Here is a 21614-nt window from a genome sequence, read left to right on the forward strand (position 1 = left end):
AGTATGCTTACATGTATCTACAATCATAAAATCAACACATCCAAACAAAGCAGCACAAGTTAACACTTTATTCACTGCATAGTGACAATTATTGACTTAAAATTGATACTATATTTATATTAGAGAATAAAAACCAGAGCAATTCCCTCACTCTTGTAAAGATTAACAATCATTCATATATTAAGCAAGCGATCATTCCAAGTTGTAAAATCACAAAAAGTTAAAATTCATAATGCACCTACGGGTGTGTAGATTAAAATCATCCAACATGAAGTGGGAAAATCAATTGTAATGTATAGAAAAAGTACCATTAAAAAAAGTGGAAAATTATTATGACACTGCAAATAAAAATCTGGCTATACTGTAAATCTCTGAACACTTCCCCGTGTCCTCAATATGTAAACATTCAATTTTGCTCTGCCAAAAGTCTGTAATGTGTAACTTTTTAATAATTTTAAAATAACAAATGTCTGTTTCACTCTGTGGCGACACAGAGTTTTATATGTGATCACTGAAGGATGGAAGGTGAACGACGGCACCAAACCTTAGGTTAAGGAATTATCCGTAGTTCTCTGGAACAGTAGTTTAACAGTGTGATACTGAAACAAGTGCTGAAACAGAACGGTTGACGTATGGGCCTAAAGTCCCCTTTTCAGAAAGCTCCACAGGTTTCCCTATTTCTGATGGATTTACTGCCTGCCTTGGTCTTGTTTTTAGTGCAAACAGCCAACACTCCCGTCACAAATGTTGAAGACACTATTGAATCTTTGGTTAAATATCTCCTTTAGTTGTGCAACCATGGAAAGGACTTCTGGATGATGCTGGGGAAAAAAAGAACATTACATTGTTACAATCTTGAAATTCAGAGGTCTAGAAGTGACCATCTGTCCGTGACAGTTCTTACTTGGTGTTCTGAGGCACAGTTGGTGAAAATGTGTTGAACATCTGACACAAAATCCTTTATCCTTAGGTATTTTTCCGCCTGTAGGTTGTCTGCTATGCTGTCCAGCCATGGCAGAGTCTGGTTGACAGAGGAGGAATCCTCCATCTGACGGTGTCAAACAAAAAAGAAAGAGATGCTCAACACTCTCAGGTTTCAGGTACAAATGCAGCGAGTGAGACCTGCGCGATACTTCATCTAGATCTGCAACTAACGATTCTTTTCATAATCGATTCATCCATTGATTATTTATTATGCGTTTAATTGAGTAATCGTTTGGTCCATAGAATGTTGAAAAATGTTGATCAGTGTTGATGACGATGTGCTCAAATGTCCCGTTTTGTCCACAAACACAAAATGTTTCAGTTTTAATGATTCCTTTGTTTTGTGGAGCAAAGAATCCAGAAAATATTCACATTTAAAATGCTGAAACAATCAGAAATCTAATTTAGTGATCGATAAATAATCGAGTAATTGTTTCAGCTCTAACTTAATCAGAAATTGAGGTTAACAACTCCGTTTTGACAATTTGAACCCTTCATCTGTTGACTGAAGGAAGTAAGGCCGTTAATATTCCTCACTCCTGCCTTTCCTTCCAGGTGTGTTGGGGAACCTACGCTCCCTTCAGTTAGCATTACAACTCCAATGTTGTTTAGTTTGTCCATTGTGGGCTGTTGTAGCTGCCAAATGTAAACAATTTCACTTCAATGTTGTACCTATCTTATTTTCATCACATTAAGCACACGTCGACGGCCTCAGAACCTTCAAATCATCAACGTTACACATGTATGACCAGTGGAACAGTGGTGAAAGACACTTACAGCAATACTTGAAATTGAAGCAATTTTTCGTGACTCATCAGTGCTGTATAAGCTCAAGAGAAGATACTGACATTCCTGGTGAGGTAAGAGAGAGAATGGATCAGTGACGGAAGCGTGACAGACCCAAAGACAGACGGATGGAGACAGAGACTCTTGCCGTGTCCTCACCATCAAGTGTGGTGAAACTAGGTGAGACAGAGCGACCAACGTCTCCACCTGATCACCGAGACGCCATTCCTGAGTGGCGACACAGAACGTGCACATCCATGGTCTGCTATCCCTACACACAAAGACACACACAAATAGGAACTTAGTGTAACATGAATTGAGTTAGAAATCATACATAATGTTTTTATTTTTTTATGAATGGACCATTTTGACATGTTTCAGCAGGGAAAGCACAGACAAAGTTTTACAGGTGAAAAATATAAATGGCTCTGTTGACTTCACGAAGAACGGGCTAACAGAGGAAGCTGAATGGACCTCAGCCATCATTAATTTGATTATTTACAACTGTTATTTTACTACTGAGACCTGTCTGTTTTGAAAATACTGTTAAATAAAGTGAATAAAAGTGCACGTTTTTAAACTCAGGATTGTAAAATGTGTCATTTAGTGTGTTAAGCATGAAATGCAACATGCATTAATTGAAACCTTTACCGTTTACAGGCATTTGTTGGCATGAATGAAAAGTTGAAGAGGCCAAAGAAACGTGCAACATTTGGGAAGATTTGATTTTCTAGAGGCCTTTTTTTATAATAAAACATTCACATGGCCACAGAATGGATCAACAGATACAGTAGAGGTTGAAAATCTCTTCACTAAAACATTAAACCACTACTTAGTTATATGCTGTCCATGCTCACCCCAAAACCGCATCGTCCACAGGAGGTAGGTGACACTCCTGGTGGAAGGAGTGTGGGCAGTGATCACACATGACCAGCTTCTCTTCTCCCCTTTTGCAGATCCAACACACATCATCATTTTTCTGATCATCCTGCCAAGACACACGTCACATGACAGCAATGTTATTTACACAAGCAGTTGTCTCTGCTGACCATCGCAGTTTTAGTTTTTTTTCTTAACAGGCACCTGTTATGTGAGCCTCATGTATAAACCGTGCTAAACGCACAAAAAGACCATTTTAATCCATACGATAACGAAATAACTGCAAAAAAGTTATTCCGCCACTGCTGTGACTTTCATGTGAAGAGAAAGGTGATGCCTTCTTCCTCCCTCCCCAGCTTCCACAACACGATCAGTGACAGTAATGAATCGTCACGTGGAGTAACTCATTGAGCTCTGTCTGTTTCTTCTGTGTGTAGATGATGACGTGTGACACTTATAGATTGTTGAAATGATCTGTAAATTCAGCTCACACGGATAAGTCATGTCTTATGCATGGGATGTTTAATTAAAAGGTGCGCAGGACTTGGCGTACGCACGGTTGTCTTTTCAAATTTTGTGCGTACGCTGTCTTTCAGTATGAAAGCTGCGCACTCTCTTATACATGAGGCCCCTGGAGACTTAAAAAGAAGAAGAAAGAAAACAGTTTGACTTGCAAGTCTCAGATCACACTCCCTACAGGTCTGAAGTGTCCCAATGTGTCCTACTCTGATCAAATAAACTTTTCAACAAACTTACAAGAGCGCTCTGATCTGTACTGCAACATCTGCACTCACACAGCAGTGAGTGGATCCTCAAGATATTTGCCTGGAACAGACAACATACAGGTTTCCATTAAGAAGTGTCGCAAAACAGAAAATGCCCTTTTATATGTTTCCATCTAATGCTTTTAAGCAAATAAAATGCAAGTTTAACCAGTAGGTGGCGCACCAAGTGCAGGCCATCACAGAAGGATAAGTCACAACTCGCTGAGACTTAAAAGAGTGTGATTTCAGCAGTGGATTGCTGCTTGTCATCTATTTTTGTAGTAGGACCATAGACCATCGATCTGTCCAGGTTGTATATATAGGGGACATAATCTTTCTATATAGACTATATATTGAGACACGACACATGATCACTGTGAGTGTTTTCCCTCATATGTAGAAATGTTTCTCTTGTTTAACAACATTCTGTCCATAAAGACGTTTCAAAAGCTCAATCTTCTGTCAATCAGTTTTTCCATTCAATTGTCTTTCTCTTTGTTAAATAGTTGAGATGCTTTAGGCTTATTTAGTCCTGTGACAGTAACATTGAGAACATCAATTATGGCTCTCAATTAAAACCCCAAATCTTGTAGCTCCCTCATTACGCACCAGGACAAAAACTGTGCATGTTGGTGCCACATGCAGAGAACAACAGAGAATCTAGTCTAGACTCACAGCCACAGTTACCTCTATGAGGACATTGATTGGTTCTTCTTTCCACTTGATGTCTCTTCTCCAGCTGATGTCTGTCTGACACGACGCCGCCACTTCCGCAAACTCCACGGGGGTCAACCAGCTCGTCTCAGTGCGAATACATTTCCCACGTGTCCCTGGTGGAGGAGGAACAGACTGAAGATTTCAAGACCACACAATCTTTGCACTATCCACAAGTCTTTGGTTATCTCAGCAACTGTCATGTGGGTTGAGTAAACATTACCTGAGCCAAAGCGTTTTCGGTGTAAGGTCGCAGCTTCATCTCTACATGTCACTTTGAACACTTGGCACTCATCTGGCTCAGTCTGCTCCTCACACTCTCCGTCCTCATCTGAAATAGACACACAGATTGACCATAGCTACATGAAACTCCTTGTTCAGACCAGGTATTAACTTTCATTAAAGTTCTCTGTAACGTTAACAGTCACTGCGGTAAAAAAGGTAAAAAAAAAAAAAAAATTAAATAATTTTAATTATATCATGTAAATTTGTCAGGATTGTGTATTTTTATGTTATCTTGTTATTTCCAGCTCAGCTCCTGCAGTAAGGCTGCAGGAAAAAAAAAACTCACGACTTGTCAACCCATTTTTTTAAAGTGATTAGTGTCTCTACAGGAAAAGGAGATGTCTTAAATCATTTTTCTGTTCTTTAACCAGCACCTGGGAAATCTGAAGAACTTTGGTCCTGGTCATCCTCCTCATCCTCCTCATCATCCGTTTCTTCTTCTCCTTGTTCTCCTTGTTCTCCTTCTTCATCTGCATTAAAATGGATAAAGATGTGAAATTTAGACATTTTTACGTTTGTAAGCACTGATGCTTGTTTTCATTTCGCTCACATATGCAAGTTTACACCTCAAAATTCTAATTTCTTTATAAATTCCTGCACAGGAGAAAAAAATGGCTATATGGCTGCAGTTTTGACTCAAATATCAATACTATGCCCTTGTATCCATTAAAAATAGGGAAACACGATACTTTTGCCAATACATCTTTGTTGTACAAAATAAATAAACATAAAAAAATAATAGTAAACGAGAGCACAATCATAAAAGTCGAGGTAGGAGCCTCATATCAAGGGATCTTGATACAGGATACATTTTACAACATCGGCCAATACTGATATCATGCCGATAATATTGTGCTTCCCTAATTTAAAAACACTACAGTCCCATAGTTTCTACCATTCTTATTTTTACAGTTTTACTTTTATCACGTTTTATTGTTTTGTGTTTTGCACCTTGTTGTCACACCTCTTTAGTCACTTCAGGCAAACCTGGATGTTTCTAAACGTGCTTTAGAAACGTGTGACACAAAGTTGACTTGACTTAACATATCATAGTATAATAATAATAATAATAAAAATAATAATAATAAAAATAATAATAATGATGATAATGATAATAACAACAATAATAAAAAAAATAATAATAATAATAATAAAAATACAAACCTGTCGATGGGAACAGGGATTTCTTGGCCTAAGGGGACACAAAAGGACAAAAGGGGCCTGATGTGAAAAACTGAAAACAATTTCATACATTACTGAGTCAACATTTAGTCATTTATTCATTTCATTACCGATCTTGGTTTCGTCTTATTTCTTCCGTTGTAGCTTCCAGGTTTTAGATGCCCTTCCTAAATTGAAATTGAATACTTTAAAAAAATCCTCAAATTTCAAATCAAACTGTAAATCAAGTTGTCAGTACATGTTCTAAAATCAGAACAATGGACCTGTATCAGATTTCTCAGTGGGGTCCCATTACACTGAATGCTCAATTTCCAGTTTTTATAGCTTCCCTTCCCTGCAAACCTCTCAAATTCAGTTGGTGTAAACCACTGTTTCTGGACTGAAATACACTCCTCCCCTGAAACAGAAAGAGAAAAAAACAACGTGTTCAACTCGACTTACAAGTTTTATTTAATTGCAATCAACAATAATATTAATAATAAATTCATTTGTACAGGGTTTTTTTTGTCTCTCTTTTTCAGTAACTTCAGTCAGTGATGTTAACATTTTCCCTGTGACCTTTTGCCAGTCTGCTTCTGCTTAGTGTTCCTTCCTGGGATCCACAGGTCACAGGTAGCAGTTCCTTATAAATGAGCCACGTCCAAATGTCAGTCTTCTCTCCCTTCTTTAAAGGAGACTCTAGAAATAAAGTTCCACAATAATTATAATCTATTGCTGAGCTTCACATTCATTTTCGTGAGTGCATTTTATTGTTCATATCTGATATGCATTGCAGATTTAGGAGGAAGGAAGGCAGTCATAAACATATTCATGTTATGGGTCTAAAATAAGAGCAGGACAAATACAAAGTGGCACCATTTTACAAAAATAGATGGCGGGGAAAAAGTCGAATGCAAAGTTGCAAGTGTGTGTGTATGTTAAACCAAGCAACGTATGAGAGCAAGTGTTATTTTCCAAGACAGGCTCTGACAGAAATAAATGATTGAGCAAAGCCACTTTGTCTTTTAGGAGTGAGACAGTCTACACTCACAGCAACTAACTGCCTTGTTGCACTTCTCATGGTCACACCAGTGAATCTCCTGCGAAGTCACAGACATTTAGACTGGAACAGAGCATCGACATTCCCTTTGCAGCAGTCAAACCTAAAGCTAATATTCAGAAGAGTGTGAGAGGAAACTCACGGAAATGTATTTTTCTTGACTTCTTCCTTTGACTTGGAGCCGACTGAGATGATGCACCAGGCTGCTGCTCATCATCATCATCATCATCATCGTCGCTATAACAGACTCTTTTTGTTCGTTTCCTCCCCTTTTTCACCGACTTCCCTTGCTCCTCCTCCTTCTCGTCTTCCTTCTTTTTCCTTTCATTTGTCTCTTCCTTTTCCACCTTCTCAGGCAGTTGTGTGTCAAATTCGAAAGACCCTGTGATGACATGAACGGCGGGAGGTACAATAAATATCATACACAAATAGATATTTTTAAGAAAAATTAAAAGAGCGCAAGCAAAAAATAATGACTTTACTACTGAGATGCACATGTAAATATTTTAATTTCTACAGTGACGGTGAGGAGAATGTCACCATTTTTTCATGGAGAAGAGGAGATCAGACCGGTTCTATACGGCATCAATTAAAACAGACAATTATGTCATGCAAGTAAAAACAGCACCTGCATGTTTCAGTTTGGAATATTTGAATAATGTTGTAATTATAGTTAATATAATCTGCCTCAGGGCCCGTCTAAATGATATATTACTCAAACGCTATGAACAGTGATGACCATTACCGTCCATGAGGCTTCTGTGCAGCAGTCGCAGATGCGGGTAGTGGTTCATGATTGTATCCTTAAACATGCAGCTCCAGAACAGGTGGATGTGCTGAGACTGCTCCTTCTCCAACGTGTCCAAAATGTCATAAAAGCCCTTTTTTTTGTTGTCTTTGCTCTTCATGCGACTCACCTTCTGCAGACACACACACACACACACACACACACATATAAAGAAGAAACAAGGTGTTGGATGATATGCCATGTGACTCAATAATGACACAGATATAGTATTTTTCTCATCCGAAAACAAGCAAACTCTGGTGTGCATGAAAATGTGGGTCTTGGTTTGCTTGCAAGTGAACCGTGGTGCGGTTCACTTACAGTGACAAATGCAAATGGACTGTCTAGGAAGTGAGGATAGCTCGCTGCCCCGCCTGCTGCTCATACTGGGCAGCTTCTTATGAAAAATTAATTCACTTTCAACACCAAAGTAAAATCACAAACCCCAAGACTGTGTATATTTGGTGTTGCACCATTCTTTGTTTTTGTGGTGGATGGATTGTCAGTCCTGGCCAATCGATGAGCTGGGTTTTCCTATTCATCATGTTTTTTTTTCTCCCTGGTCAGTGCTCAATACAGGCAATACCGCCTTAAACAAGCAGCTGCAGTGTGAAAGTGAACCAAACCAACAAGAAATCAAATGAGTAACATTATTTGTATGCCGTGTCCTTCATCTGAACCCATGCTCTGTCAAGCAAAACTATCAGACCTGAGCACTTGTGTGTGTGTGTGTGTGTGTATATACAGTGGCAGAACAGGGGTGGGCGGGAACAAGAAGCTTTTTATCCTTAGAGTTTCGTCTCTCTGATATTCCTACATGTTACAGGGGTTAAACAAAAAAACAAAATCAGGTGAAAAATTATGAAAAATGTGCGTCATTCACACCGTTTGACAGTTGCCGGGTAAGTTAAGCAAGGAAAGAGCAGAATGACTGAAAGTGGAGCCGAGGGCAGAGAAAGTGATGTTATGCATGACTTGGAGTTATCTTCTGAAGCTGACGTCACTGTTGTGTAGTGATGGTCTGGGTATGGTCACAGTTAAGCCAGTGAGTAATGTGTGTCTTCGGTCGGTGTCTTTAAAGACAGTACAACAAATGAAGGCTGCACAATGAATCAAATTTTAATCACCATCGCCATTTTCGCTGCTATGATTTTTTGACATTTATAATTACTAAATTACTAAATGAATCGTCAACTATTTTGATAATCGATGATTCGGTTTGAGTGTTTTCTAAAGAATTGAAACCAGTTTCTGTGATTTTTCAGCTTCTTAGATGTGAATATTGTCGGTTTCTTTGCTCCGTATAACTAAGAAATCGTTAAAACGTAATAATTTTGGTTTGTGGACAAAACGCCCGAATGCAGATTCTGCAGCGCATCAAATCAACATCTTTCTAAAGTCAGCCAACCACAAGGGGGCGAACGAGAGGTTAGGACTTCATTTAGATGCCTGACTGGTATTATATATACTATAATTGGATAATCACTCTGTGCAGCTCACCTTGAAACTGTCCTCGGGAATGAGGTTGTGGTCCCTCAGCTGTCTGAGGAAGATTTCCGGCTTCTCCATGCAGGACAGCTCTGTTTTATTACAGTGCAGAAACCGCAGCATTTGCTCAGGTTCCAGGAAGTCCAATGGATTCATCGCTAGTCAGGACTTGAAGAAGAAAAGAAAAGAAAATAAAAACCACGAGCTGCGAGATGTTTACAGTATATGAGTTATCGAAACATAAAGTCTCTGGACTAACAGAGAGTCTCTATCATAAATGAGGAACGCTTCTCCGACCACGGAGCTCGTCGCGCGTCTTCATTCAGTGACGTTGGGAAAGTGAAACTTATGTTTTGATATTGTAAGTCGCAGTTCCGGTGAGCGCCAGCAGAGGGCGCGGATGTTCAGCTTCTAGTGGCAATAGTGCACACACACACATCATAGGCCCTAACGACATCTTTTTTCATTGGGATATTTGAATTTCAGTGTGCAAAATGATTACGTATTACTGACCTCAGCCAAATAGCACTGATTATTATGTCTCTATAGGGCAACTTGTAGGGTTATATTCTCCACCCATGTATTTTTGGGGCCGTTAGTCCAAAAAGGAAGGTTAACTAACCCTCAATCATATATTTTTTATTACTATTACTATTACTATTATTCTTAACCAGGTTTTGTCTGACAAAAAGCACATAGTGGTAGGCTTTATCTGTGAGACTCCTTACAGGACAATCAAAAATATCTGCAAAAGTCAAATTCTCTGTGAAAATCAGAATTAAAGGAGAATTCTGAGATTAAAATCACTGAGATTAAAGTCGAATTCTGACATTAACACCAATTAAGAATTCTGGGATTAGTCGGAATTAAAGAATTCTAATATTAAAGTCGAATTCTGAGGTTTCTGAGATTAAAATCCGAATTAAAGTCGAATTCTGAGATTAAAATACTAATTAAAGTCGAATTCTGAGATTAAAGCCAGAATTAAAGTCAGAATTCTGAGATTAGAATCACTGAGATTAAAGTCGAATTCTGACATTAAAGTCGAATTCTAACATTAAAGTCGAATTCTGACATTAACAACAATTAAGAATTCTGGGATTAGTCGGAATTAAAGAATTCTGATATGAAAGTCGAATTCTGAGGTTTCTGAGATTAAAATCCAAATTAAAGTCGAATTCTGAGATTAAAATCCAAATTAAAGTCGAATTCTGAGATTAAAGCCAGAATTAAAGTCAGAATTCTGAGATTAAAGACAGAATTCTGAGATTAAAGACAGAATTCTGAGGTTAAAGTTCTGACTTTAATCTCAGAACTCTGACTGGTGCCAATTTTAGATGACATAGGGCAAAAGTATGCTTACATCTGTCTACATTCATAAAATGAACACATCCAAACAAAGCAGCACAAGTTAACACTTTATTCACTGCATAGTGACAATTATTGATTCAAAATATATACTATATTTATATTACAATATTTTTACTCTAAAAGATTAAAGATTTAAAGATTAAAAATCATTCAAATATTAAGCAAGCGATCATTCCAAGTTGTAAAATCACAAAAAGTTAAAATGGCAGTTCATTATCCAAAGTGGGAAAAATCATTTGTAATGTATAGAAAAAGTATATGGCTATACTGTAAATCCCTTAATACTTCCCTGTGTCCTCAATATGTAAACATTCAATTATTTTGCTCTGCCAAAAGTCTGTAATGTGTAACTTTTTAATAATAACAAATGTCTGTTTGAAGTGCTGAAACAGAACGGTTGACGTATGGGCCTAAAGTCGTCTTTTCAGAAAGCTCGACAGGTTTCCCACCATCAAGTGTGGTGAAACTAGGTGAGACAGAGCGACCTCCGTCTCCACCTGATCACCGAGACGTCATTCCGGAGTGGCGACACAGAATGAACACATCCATGGTCTGCTATCCCTACACACAAAGACACACACAAATAAGAATTTAGTGTAACATGAATTGAGTTAGAAATCATACATAATATTTTTATTTTTTGATGAATGGACAATTTTGACAAAGTGTTACAGGTGAAAAATATGAATGGCTCTGTTGAATTCACGAAGAACGGGCTAACAGAGGAAGCTGAATGGACCTCAGCCGTCATTAATTTGATTATTTACAACTGTTATTTTACTACTGAGACCTGTCTGTTTTGAAAATACTGTTAAATAAAGTAAATAAAAGTGCACATCTTTTAAACTCAGGACTGTAAAATGTGTCATTTAGTGTGTTAAGCATGAAATGCAACATGCATTAATTGAAACCTTTACAGTTTACAGGCACTTGTTGGCATGAATGAAAAGTTCAAGTGGCCAAAAAAAACATTTGGGAAGATTTGACTTTCTAGAGGCATTTTTTTTTAGAATAAAACATTCACATGGCAATAAATAGGTATTGAGAAAACACAGTGATCCACAGATTGATCAGAAAAGCTCGTCAGATGGGTGACACCTTTCACTCGGTTAGTGACTGTGAACACCAGCTTCCTCACAACACAAAAACATGTGATCCACATTGAAGTAGTTTAATTGTTTGGTGCTGAAAAAGATAAAAGGGACTCGTCCATCATTCTTGTGATCATTTATACTGACTGTGACCTGCTGTGTTTTCAACACATTACGTAAATAGATTAGCATGTATCACAATGTCTGCAGCTGAGTAAAGGTTGAAAATCTCTTCACTAAAACATTAAACCACTACTTAGTAATATGCTGTCCATGCTCACCCCACATCTGCATCGTCCACAGGAGGTAGGTGACACTTCTGGTGGAAGGAGCGCGGGCAGTGATCACACATGACCAGCTTCTCTTCTTCCCTTTTGCAGATCCAACACACATCATCATTTTTCTGATCATCCTGCCAAGACACATGTCACATTATTTACACAAGCAGTTTTCTCTGCGGACCAACGCAGTTTTAGTCAACGCAGCTTTTTTTTCAAAGACTCATATAACAGGCACTTGGTGACTTAAAAAGAAGAAGAAAGAAAACATTTGGTGTTTGATTGATTTGCAAGTCTAAGATCACATTCAGACTTGGCATTGATACAAATCATCAGTGATCCGATCACACTCACTACAGGTCTGAATTGTCCCAATGTGTCCTACTCAGGGCCGATCACAAAAACCACATTCAGAGGTGGTTTTAAGACACATTTGTCGACATTCCTGAGCTGTATGAATGGAAATTGGAAATTACGCAAATGGTATTGTTCTCCGATTTTTCCTAAATAGTCGACGCAAATGACAGTCAGCATCATTTTCAATTCATCAACTGTAGATCTGAAGATCTATGAGGGTGGGATGCAGTTCACATCTAAACAGCAGCTCTGGGAGGCTATTCTGACATCCTGCAAAGAAATTCAAGCAGAAATTCACTCTCAAATGTATTCACTCTCTAAAAACTCAACAAGTTCATTTCATTTGTACACCCTTACCAACGCCTTTTGCTAACCTTAATCATGCAGGTGATCGTAAACTTATATAGCGGTAAAAACCGCTCCCCGTCATCAATACGTGATCAGTGCTCTTATAAAGACTCAGCGACTCCCTGTGCACCGTCACCATAACAAGCGACCGAAGTGTAAACAAACACAAGACCTGATAAACAGGATAAATGATCAGTATGGCTCTCACACTAACCTTACCATAACCACAAATTATATGTTAGCCCCAAGTTTAACTAGTTCCTGGAACAGATTAATTGACAAAACAAAAACACTGGCTATTGCAGAAGGTGCAGCGCTATTAAAATCTGAACTTGTTTCTCTTCATAAACTCCAGCAAACATTTTACTGTAACTCATGAAAAGAGAGACACGGGTTAATTTCTGTTTTTTTTTTTTTGCAGAACTAGGATTAATGCAGAATAAGAAAATTCCATTAGTCTTCAAACAAACTTTTATACAAACTTACCAGAGAGATCTCATCTGTACTGCAACATCTGCACTCACACAGCAGTGAGTGGATCCTCAAGATTTTTGCCTGGAACAGACAAATCAACATAAAGGTTTCCATTAAGAAATGTCACAAAACAGAAAATGCCCTTTCATATGTTTCCATCTAATGCTGTTAAGCAAATAAAATGTTTAATCAGTAGGTGGTGCACCATGTGCAGGCCATCACAGAAGGATAACTCACAACTTGCTGATGTAAATAAAGACTTTCAGCAGTGGATTGCTGCCTGTCATCTATTTTTGTAGTAGGACCATAGACCATCAATCTGTCCAGGTTGTATATATATATATATATATATATATATATATATATATATATAGGACATAATCTTACTATATAGGCTATGTTCACTATATATAGGTATAGTGAACAGTAATTACTGTGAATGTTTTCCCTCATATGTAGAAATAGCAAAGAAATTGTGTGAAATGTTTCTCTTGTTTAACAATATTCTGTCCATAAAGAAGTTTCAAAAGCTTAATATTTCCTTCATTTGCTGGATGTTTTTTTTACTGCACTCCAATTTAGGTTCTTTAACATTTTACAACCTTTATGGGATATTTCGACATATTTGTTTTTTTTAAATGATCAGTTTTTCCATGCAGTTAATTTATGCACACAGAAGCTGGCTGATGGGAAACCCATCAATTGTCGTTCTCTTTGTTTAATAGTTGAGATGCTTTAGGCTTATTTAGTCCTGTGACAGTAACATTGAGAAAATCAATTATGGCTCTAAATAAAAACCCAAATCCTGTAGCTCCCTCATTACGCACCAGGATTAAAACTGTGCATGTTGGTGCCACATGCAGAGAACCACAGAGAATCTAGTCTAGACTCACAGCCACAGTTACCTCTATGAGGACATTGATTGGTTCTCTTTTCCACTTGATGTCTCTTCTCCAGCTGACGTCTGTCTGACACGACGCCGCCATTTTCACAAACTCCACGGGGGTCAACCAGCTCGTCTCAGTGCGAATACATTTCCCACGCCTCCCTGGTGGAGGAGGAACAGAGACTGAAGACTTCAAGACCACACAATCTTTGCACTATTCACAAGTATATCCTATCATACAACACCAAGCTGTGTTTTGCTATGCCAGTGTGTGCTATGGCTTTGGTTATCTCAGCAACTATCATGTGGGTTGAGTAAACATTACCTGAGCCAAAGCGTTTTCGGTGTAAGGTCGCAGCTACATCTCTACATGTCACTTTGAACACTTGGCACTCATCTGGCTCAGTCTGCTCCTCACGCTCTGCATCCTCATCTGAAATAGACACACAGATTGACCATAGCTACATGAAACTCCTTGTTCAGACCAGGTATTAACATCCATTCCTGAGTGATCCAATCACATGTTCTGAACACACACACACACACACACGCACACACACCCACCCTGAATGCACACGTGGCACAAACAAGACAATATTGACCTCGTAAAAGCAAATTACACGAGTCAAGTCAAGTCGACAAGCCGTTTGATGACGCCAGTGGAGAAACTCAGCTGTACAACAATGAGCAACTTTTATTAAAGTTCTCTGTAACGTTAACAGTCAATGTGTATAGTAAAAAAAAAAAAAAGAACTGACATGCCTTTTCAAAGACGTTTAAATAAAACAAAACATAGGCTTATTAACCCTTAGGGCCAGTTGTGTGTATTTCACACGTTAATGTTTCAATAAGTTTGTCAATGTTTGTGCATATGTCATAAAATTTGTCAAGATTGTGTCTGTTTAGCGCAGCTGGTTGTATATCTACAAGTTCAACCTAATATAATAATGTATATTATTTTTTATAGCTTTTTCTTTTAAAAAGCACATTTTATGCTGTGCATGAGTGTGAGTTTTTGACCCTGCACAAAAAATGATAATGCAAAAAAAAATCTGTTGCTACCATCATTGACATATCCCATGTTGTTATAAATCAACAGACTGTTTTTTTTTTATTTTGCATGTAGTATATTGAAAATAGTTCATATTTTCTGTTTTTACCATCCAAAGAACATGGTAGCATCATGACAAAAACGTGGCTGCTAAAGGGTTAAGAATTTTTTTTATATCAATAATTAGGGCAGATGTAGATGTACATCGGGTTGGACCGGGTTTCCAACTCTCAATTAAATCAGAGAGATTGCATTGTGTACACAGCACCGACAGAGGGGAAAAAACAAAAACACACGACTTGTCGACTCGTGCCAATGGCGTCGGCTTTTCTAAGGAGAATAAGATCACACCCTAATCACACCCTCATTTTTTAAAGTGATTAGTGTCTTTACAGGAAAAGGAGACGCATCTTAAATCATTTTCTGTTCTTTAACCAGCACCTGTGACATCTGAAGATCTCTGGTCCTGGTCATCCTCCTCATCGCCATCGTCCGTTTCTTCTTCTCCTTGTTCTCCTTCTTCATCCGCATTGAAATGGATAAAGATGTGAAATTTAGATCGTTTAACCTTTAAAGGACTGATGCTCTGTTTGCATGTTTTAATTTCACTCACATATGCAAGTTTACACCTCAAAATACTAATTTCTTTATAAATTCCTACACAGGAGAAAAAAAGGGTTATATAAGGACATATTATACCATATTTCTCCAAGTTAAAATAGTTCCCTGGTGTCCTAATGAACATGTCGTCTGTGACATGATTTGGTCAAAATACCATAAGGATGAAGCACCATAGCAGTTCAATAACCCTGCCAAAACCGCCCATTTCAGAACGCTCGGTTTTGTGCCTGGTCCCTTTACATGCAAATGAGACACAGGCAAACACACCCACTTCTTCCAGGGGGTGTGTCGACGCTGGCACGCTCACGCTACCATGACATGACATGATATGTGAACCGTGGAAGAAACATGGCTGGTGGAGGAAACATTGCGGTTAGGGCTGGGCGATTGATCGATTTTAAATCGAAATTGGATTTATTTGTTTGGACGATGTTAAAAAAATGAAAATCGATTTTTCTGATTTTTCCTTTTTACTGCGCTCACTCAGCTCCTGTTCCCTCTGCTCCATTCCTCTCCCCCTCCCTCCACTAGTTCTCTGACAATATCAACATGGTAGCGTGTGTGGAAAACAGCGAGAGTGCAGTCACAGGAAGAGAAGTCCGACACAAGGTTCAAGCCGAACACTGCCGAACTGTAAATCAGTTAAAAAGACTTAGAGACAGCACCGCTGATCGCCACCACCACAATCATAAAAACGTGGGTTAATCTATATAATTTAATAGGTTAATTATTATAATAATAATAATAATAATAATGATAATAAAACAAACCTGTCGATGTCAATGGGAACAGGGATTTCTTGGCCTAAGGGGACACAAAAGGACAAAAGGGGCCTTATGTGAATAACTGAAAACAATTTCATACATTACTGAGTCAACATTTAGTCATTTATTCATTTCATTACCAATCTTTGTTTCGTCTTATTTCTTCTTTTGTAGCTTCCAGGTTTTAGATCCCCTTTCTAAATTGAAATTGAATACTTTAAAAAAATCCTCAAATTTCAAATCAAACTGTAAATCAAGTTGTCAGTACATGTTCTAAAATCAGAACAACGGACCTGTATCAGATTTCTCAGTGGGGTCCCATTACACTGAATGCTCAATTTCCAGTTTTTATAGCTTCCCTTCCCTGCAAACCTCTCAAATTCAGTTGGTGTAAACCACTTTTCTTCGAATGAAATACACTCCTCCCCTGAAACAGAAAGAGAAAAAAACAATGTGTTCAACTCGACTTACAAGTTTTATTTAATTGCAATCAATAATAATAATAAATTCATTTGTACAGGTTTTTTTTTGTCTCTCTTTTTCAGTAACTTCAGTCAGTGATGTTAACATTTTCCCTCTGACCTTTTGCCAGTCTGTTTCTGTATAGCGTTCCTTCCTGGGATCCACAGGTCACAGGTAGCAGTTCCTTATAAATGAGCCACGTCCAAATGTCACTCTTCTCTCCCTTCTTTGAAGGAGACTCTAGAAATAAAGTTCCACAATAATTATAATCTATTGCTGAGCTTCATATTCATTTTCGTGAGTGCATTTTATTGTTCATATCTGATATACATTGCAGATTTAGGAAGGAAGGCAGTCATAAACATATTCACGTTATGGGTAAAAGCACAAAAACACAGTCTAAAATAAGAAATACAAATACAGAAGACCGATATGAAACAAGGTCAACAATAGCAAGGCAAAAATCACTCACAGTCGCTGCCAAACTACGACCACATTATTAAATTCCGAATGATCTTAAAACTGCATTCCGTGACACAGGAAAAGTTTGATTTGTAGTTTTTACTTACTTTACTTGTGTGTTTTCTCCATAGACAACACATTAAGTATATGCCTTATGATCACAAGTATATACTCTCTAAGTAAAGCTTTTGATTATCCGCCTGCGTCCTTCTCATCTGATCTGATGTAAACTTCTGGTCGACAACATTCACTTTGAAGCAGTCAAACCTAAAGGTAAGATTCAGATATGTTTTACAGGAGAGAAAGAGTGTGAGAGGAAACTCACCGAAGCATATTTTTCTTGACTTCTTCCTTTGACTTGGAGCCGACTGAGATGATGCACCAGGCTGCTGCTCCTCATCATCATCATCGTCGTCATCATAACAGACTCTTTTTGTTCGCTTCATCCTCTTTTTCACCGACTTCCCTTGCTCCTCCTCCTTCTCGTCTTCCTTCTTTTTCCTTTCATTTGTCTCTTCCTTTTCCACCTTCTCAGGCAGTTGTGTGTCAAATTGGAAAGACCCTGCGATGACATCAACGGCGGGAGGTACAATAAATATCATACACAAATAGATATTTTTAAGAAAAATTAAAAGAGCGCAACTAAAAAGTAAAAGTTATTGTTGTAAAAGTAATGACTTTACTACTGAGATGCACATGTAAATTTCTTCAGTGACGATGAGGAGAATGTCACCATTTTTTCATGTTAAAGAGGAGATCAGACTGGTTCTACACGGCGACAATTATGTCATGCAAGTAAACATGTGAAGGAAAGACAGCACCTGCATGTTTCAGTTTGTAATACTTGAATAATGTTATAATTATAGTTAATATAATTGCGTCAGGGCCCGTCTAAATGATATATTACTCAAATGCTATGAACAGTGATGACCATTACCGTCCATGAGGCTTCTGTGCAGCAGTCGCAGATGCGGGTAGTGGGTCATGATTGTATCCTTAAACATGCAGCTCCAGAACAGGCGGATGTGCTGAGACTGCTCCTTCTCCAACTCGTCCAAAATGTCATAAAGGCCCTTTTTTATGTTGTCTTTGCTCTTCATGCGAGTCACCTTCTGCAGACACACACACACATATAAAGAAGAAACAAGGTGTTGGATGATATGCTATGTGACTCAATAATGACACAGATATAGTATTTTTCTCATCCGAAAACAAGCAAACTCTGGTGTGCATGAAAATGTGGGTCTTGGTTTGCTTGCAAGTGAACCGTGGTGCGGTTCACTTACAGTGACAAATGCAAATGGGCTGTCTAGGAAGTGAGGATAGCTCGCTGCCCCGCCTGCTGCTCATACTGGGCAGCTTCCTGTGAAAAATCAATTCACTTTCAACACCAAAGTAAAATCAGAAACCCCAAGACTGTGTATATTTGGTGTTGCACCATTCTTTGTTTTTGTGGTGGATGGATTGTCAGTCCTGGCCAATCGATGAGCTGGGTTTTCCTATTTATCGTGCTTTTTTTTCTCTCTGGTCAGTGCTCAATACAGGCAATACCGCCTTAAACAAGCAGCTGCAGTGTGAAAGTGAACCGAACCAACAAGAAATCAAATGAGTCCTGGTCAATTCCCTGACATAAAGCTTCAGTGTGTATCTCAAGGTGATTTCCTGTTGTTGCGGTTGTTCTTCTGCCTCTACTGATGTGACATTATTTGTATGCCGTGTCCTTCATCTGAACCCAGGCTCTGTCAAGCAAAACTATCAGACCTGAGCACTGGAAAATGTTGTTTACACACATGGCTCCACCTTATGGAATAACAAAAATAAAAAAGAAATAACTGTCATAAAAATTAGAAAACTCTATTTAAACAAACTTGGTAGGACAAGAAAATAATATTTATAGCTGACCTGATGGATAACCAAGGGTCGATCATGACACTTGATTTGTTCAAAGAAAAATATGATATACAGTGCTCTAATAGAGAATATAGTAAAATTTGTCATGCAATACAAGCTGCCTTAATCCAGCAAATTTAAAACACACTTTCACATTCGGAAGTAAGGATAATATTGCCCGAATTGGACAATTCCAAATTGGAGATAAAAAAAATGCAGCAATAAAGTCATACGGAACAAGTTTTTATTTTTCATGATCTTGGAAGAGATATAAATATTAAGACAAGCGAAAGCAATGCAAGAATTTCAAACAAGCATGTTATATATATGATATGACTAATCTACCCAAAAGCAAAAGAATCAGTCATCAGTCAGTCATCATCTACCGCTTCATCCTCTACCAGAGGGTCGCGGGGGGTGCTGTGCCAATCTCAGCTACATCGGGCGATAGGCGGGGTACACCCTGGACAGTTCGCCAGTCCATCGCAGGGCCACACACAGATAGAGACAAACAACCATTCGCTCTCACACTCACTCCTATGGTCAATTTGGAGTGTCCAATTTATCTATCCCCACATTGCATGTTTTTGGACTGTGGGAGGAAGCCGGAGTACCCGGAGAGAACCCACGCACACACGGGGAGAACATGCAAACTCCATGCAGAAAGGCCCTTGTTCCAACCGGGGCTCGAACCCGGGTCTTCTCGCTGCAAGGCGAGAGTGCTAACCACTACACCACCGTGTGGCCAAAAGCTAAAGAATTACAATTTAAAATGATCAATGGTTATTATCCAGCTGCAGACTCATTAGAAAGAAGATTTGGTTTCGAGGTGGAGCCATGTGGTTTCTGTCAATCAGATAGTGAAACTATTGAGCACCTTTTTTATTCATGTCCGGTAGTGACCCCAGTTTTGGCAATCCATGTATGACTGGTTAAAAAGTAAAACAGATAACATTACACCATTTAATAAGGATCAAGTTCTGGTATATAATGAAAATGTCCCCCAAAAAATGTCTGATCTAATTAATATAATTATAATTTTAGGAAAATATCACATACACACTTGTAAGTGGAAAGGTGAATCACCCTCATTGATGTGTTATAAAAATAAGTTGAACAAGTAATTCGAAGCCTTATGTTTATTGGCAGATGAATATGAAGGAATTCGTGGGCCGATTGAAGCTGCTGTGTTCTGCAGAGCATTGGATGTAGAGGAGTCTCATTTAGAGAGGATGCCTTGATTTGTAACCTCAACAAAGCCTTGTAGATTTGATTTGATTTTTGATAATAGAGTGACAAGATGCAATTTTATATTCCCTTTGAGGTATTTTTGGATATGTGTACTGGAAAAGAAAAGAAAAGAAAAATAAATAAATAAAAGCTCACCTTGTACCTGTCCTCGGGAATGAGTTTTTGGTCCCTCAGCTGGTTGAGGAAGGTTTGCGGCTTCTCCATGCAGGACAGCTCTGTTTTATGACGTCGGAGAAACTCCTGCAGTTGCTCAGGCTCCAGAAAGTCCAATGGATCCATCGCTCGTCAGGACTGGAGAAGAAAATAAAATAAAAGAAAAGAAAACACCACAAGTTGCGAGATGTTTACAGTATATGAGGAATCGAAACATAAAGTCTCTGGATTAACAGAGAGTCTCTATCATAAATGAGGAACGCTTCTCCGACCACGGAGCTCGTCGCGCATCTACATTCAGTGACATTAGAAAAATGTGAGACTGATGTTCTGATGTTGTACGTCGCAGTTCCGATGAGCGCCAGCAGAGGGCGCGGATGTTCAGCCTCTAGTGGATATAGTACACACACACACACACACACACACATCATCATAGGCCCTCACAACATGTTGACCTTTTTTTCACGGGGAATTTGTGTGCAAAATGATTACGGATTACTGACCTCAGCCAAATAGCTCTGGTTATTATGGCTTTATAGGGCTACTTGTAGGGCTATGTTCTCACCCATGTATTACTATAGCACATAGTGCTTTTTGTTAATTGGAGGCTAGCTTGTTAGCCACTTAGAAAACTCTTGACGGAAATTGTGCTTCCAAACCTGAGTTTCCCTTGAGTCGATAAATATCTTCATTCTTGTTTTTTTGTTACTTGCCTACCAGTGACACTTTGTTCCAAGGCTTGAAACGGCAACGCTAATTCCGCACTATTTAGACCTCATTCCCATGATGTAAACCATGTCAGCCATCTTTGCTAACAGTTACGCTAACAGGACAAAGTAATGTAACGCTAATTTTAGGCTAAAGGTTACTATTGTTGTGCAACAGAAATATCACTACATGACAATATCTTTACTGTACCTCTGTCTTTGTTGTGTTTGTCTTCCTTTTCTTTTCTTTTTTTTCTTTCCCTGGGCACTGGAAAGTCTTGGTCGTTTTGACATTGTTGTCAAATTGTCAGAGAGCAGGTAGAGTCTAATCATTGGGGAGGCGGCTTATTTAAGTGTTGTTATTATTATTTAATAGGCTTTGCTATGCAGTTAAATCAATGTGAACATATTTTTTTCATAGTAAGAAATAATAGCACCAAGTAATTTTAGTATAAAAATATTGAAAGTCAGACTTTTTTTTTCTTCCCCCATTGTGGCGACCCCCAGATGGCAGCACCCTTAGCATTTGCCTATACTGCA

At 38.5% G+C, this 21614-nt stretch overlaps 1 protein-coding gene across 2 annotated transcripts; it reads right to left on the reverse strand.

Annotated features, from left to right (window-relative positions):
- Positions 1 to 54: 54 nt before the first annotated feature.
- On the reverse strand, positions 55 to 21607 carry sp100.1 (SP110 nuclear antigen, tandem duplicate 1). Of its 2 annotated transcripts, none has more exons than XM_058652518.1 (17): positions 21286 to 21607; positions 20350 to 20505; positions 18011 to 18185; positions 17399 to 17635; positions 16732 to 16851; positions 16443 to 16576; positions 16290 to 16346; positions 16156 to 16189; positions 15206 to 15283; positions 14039 to 14146; positions 13733 to 13875; positions 12840 to 12908; positions 11652 to 11782; positions 1930 to 2041; positions 1762 to 1836; positions 905 to 1048; positions 55 to 821 (listed from the first exon to the last, which is right to left on the reverse strand). In XM_058652518.1, exons 2-17 carry the CDS (start codon positions 20491 to 20493, stop codon positions 714 to 716), a joined length of 1869 nt encoding a protein of 622 aa, XP_058508501.1. In that variant the 5' UTR covers positions 20494 to 20505; positions 21286 to 21607; the 3' UTR covers positions 55 to 713. The 2 variants fall into 2 exon arrangements, with proteins under 2 accessions (XP_058508501.1, XP_058508502.1); XM_058652519.1 differs by lacking the exon at positions 21286 to 21607 and adding an exon at positions 21085 to 21169.
- Positions 21608 to 21614: the final 7 nt, after the last annotated feature.

Source organism: Solea solea, chromosome 16 (genome assembly GCF_958295425.1).
Source record: "Solea solea chromosome 16, fSolSol10.1, whole genome shotgun sequence".
Lineage (NCBI taxonomy): Eukaryota > Metazoa > Chordata > Actinopteri > Pleuronectiformes > Soleidae > Solea > Solea solea.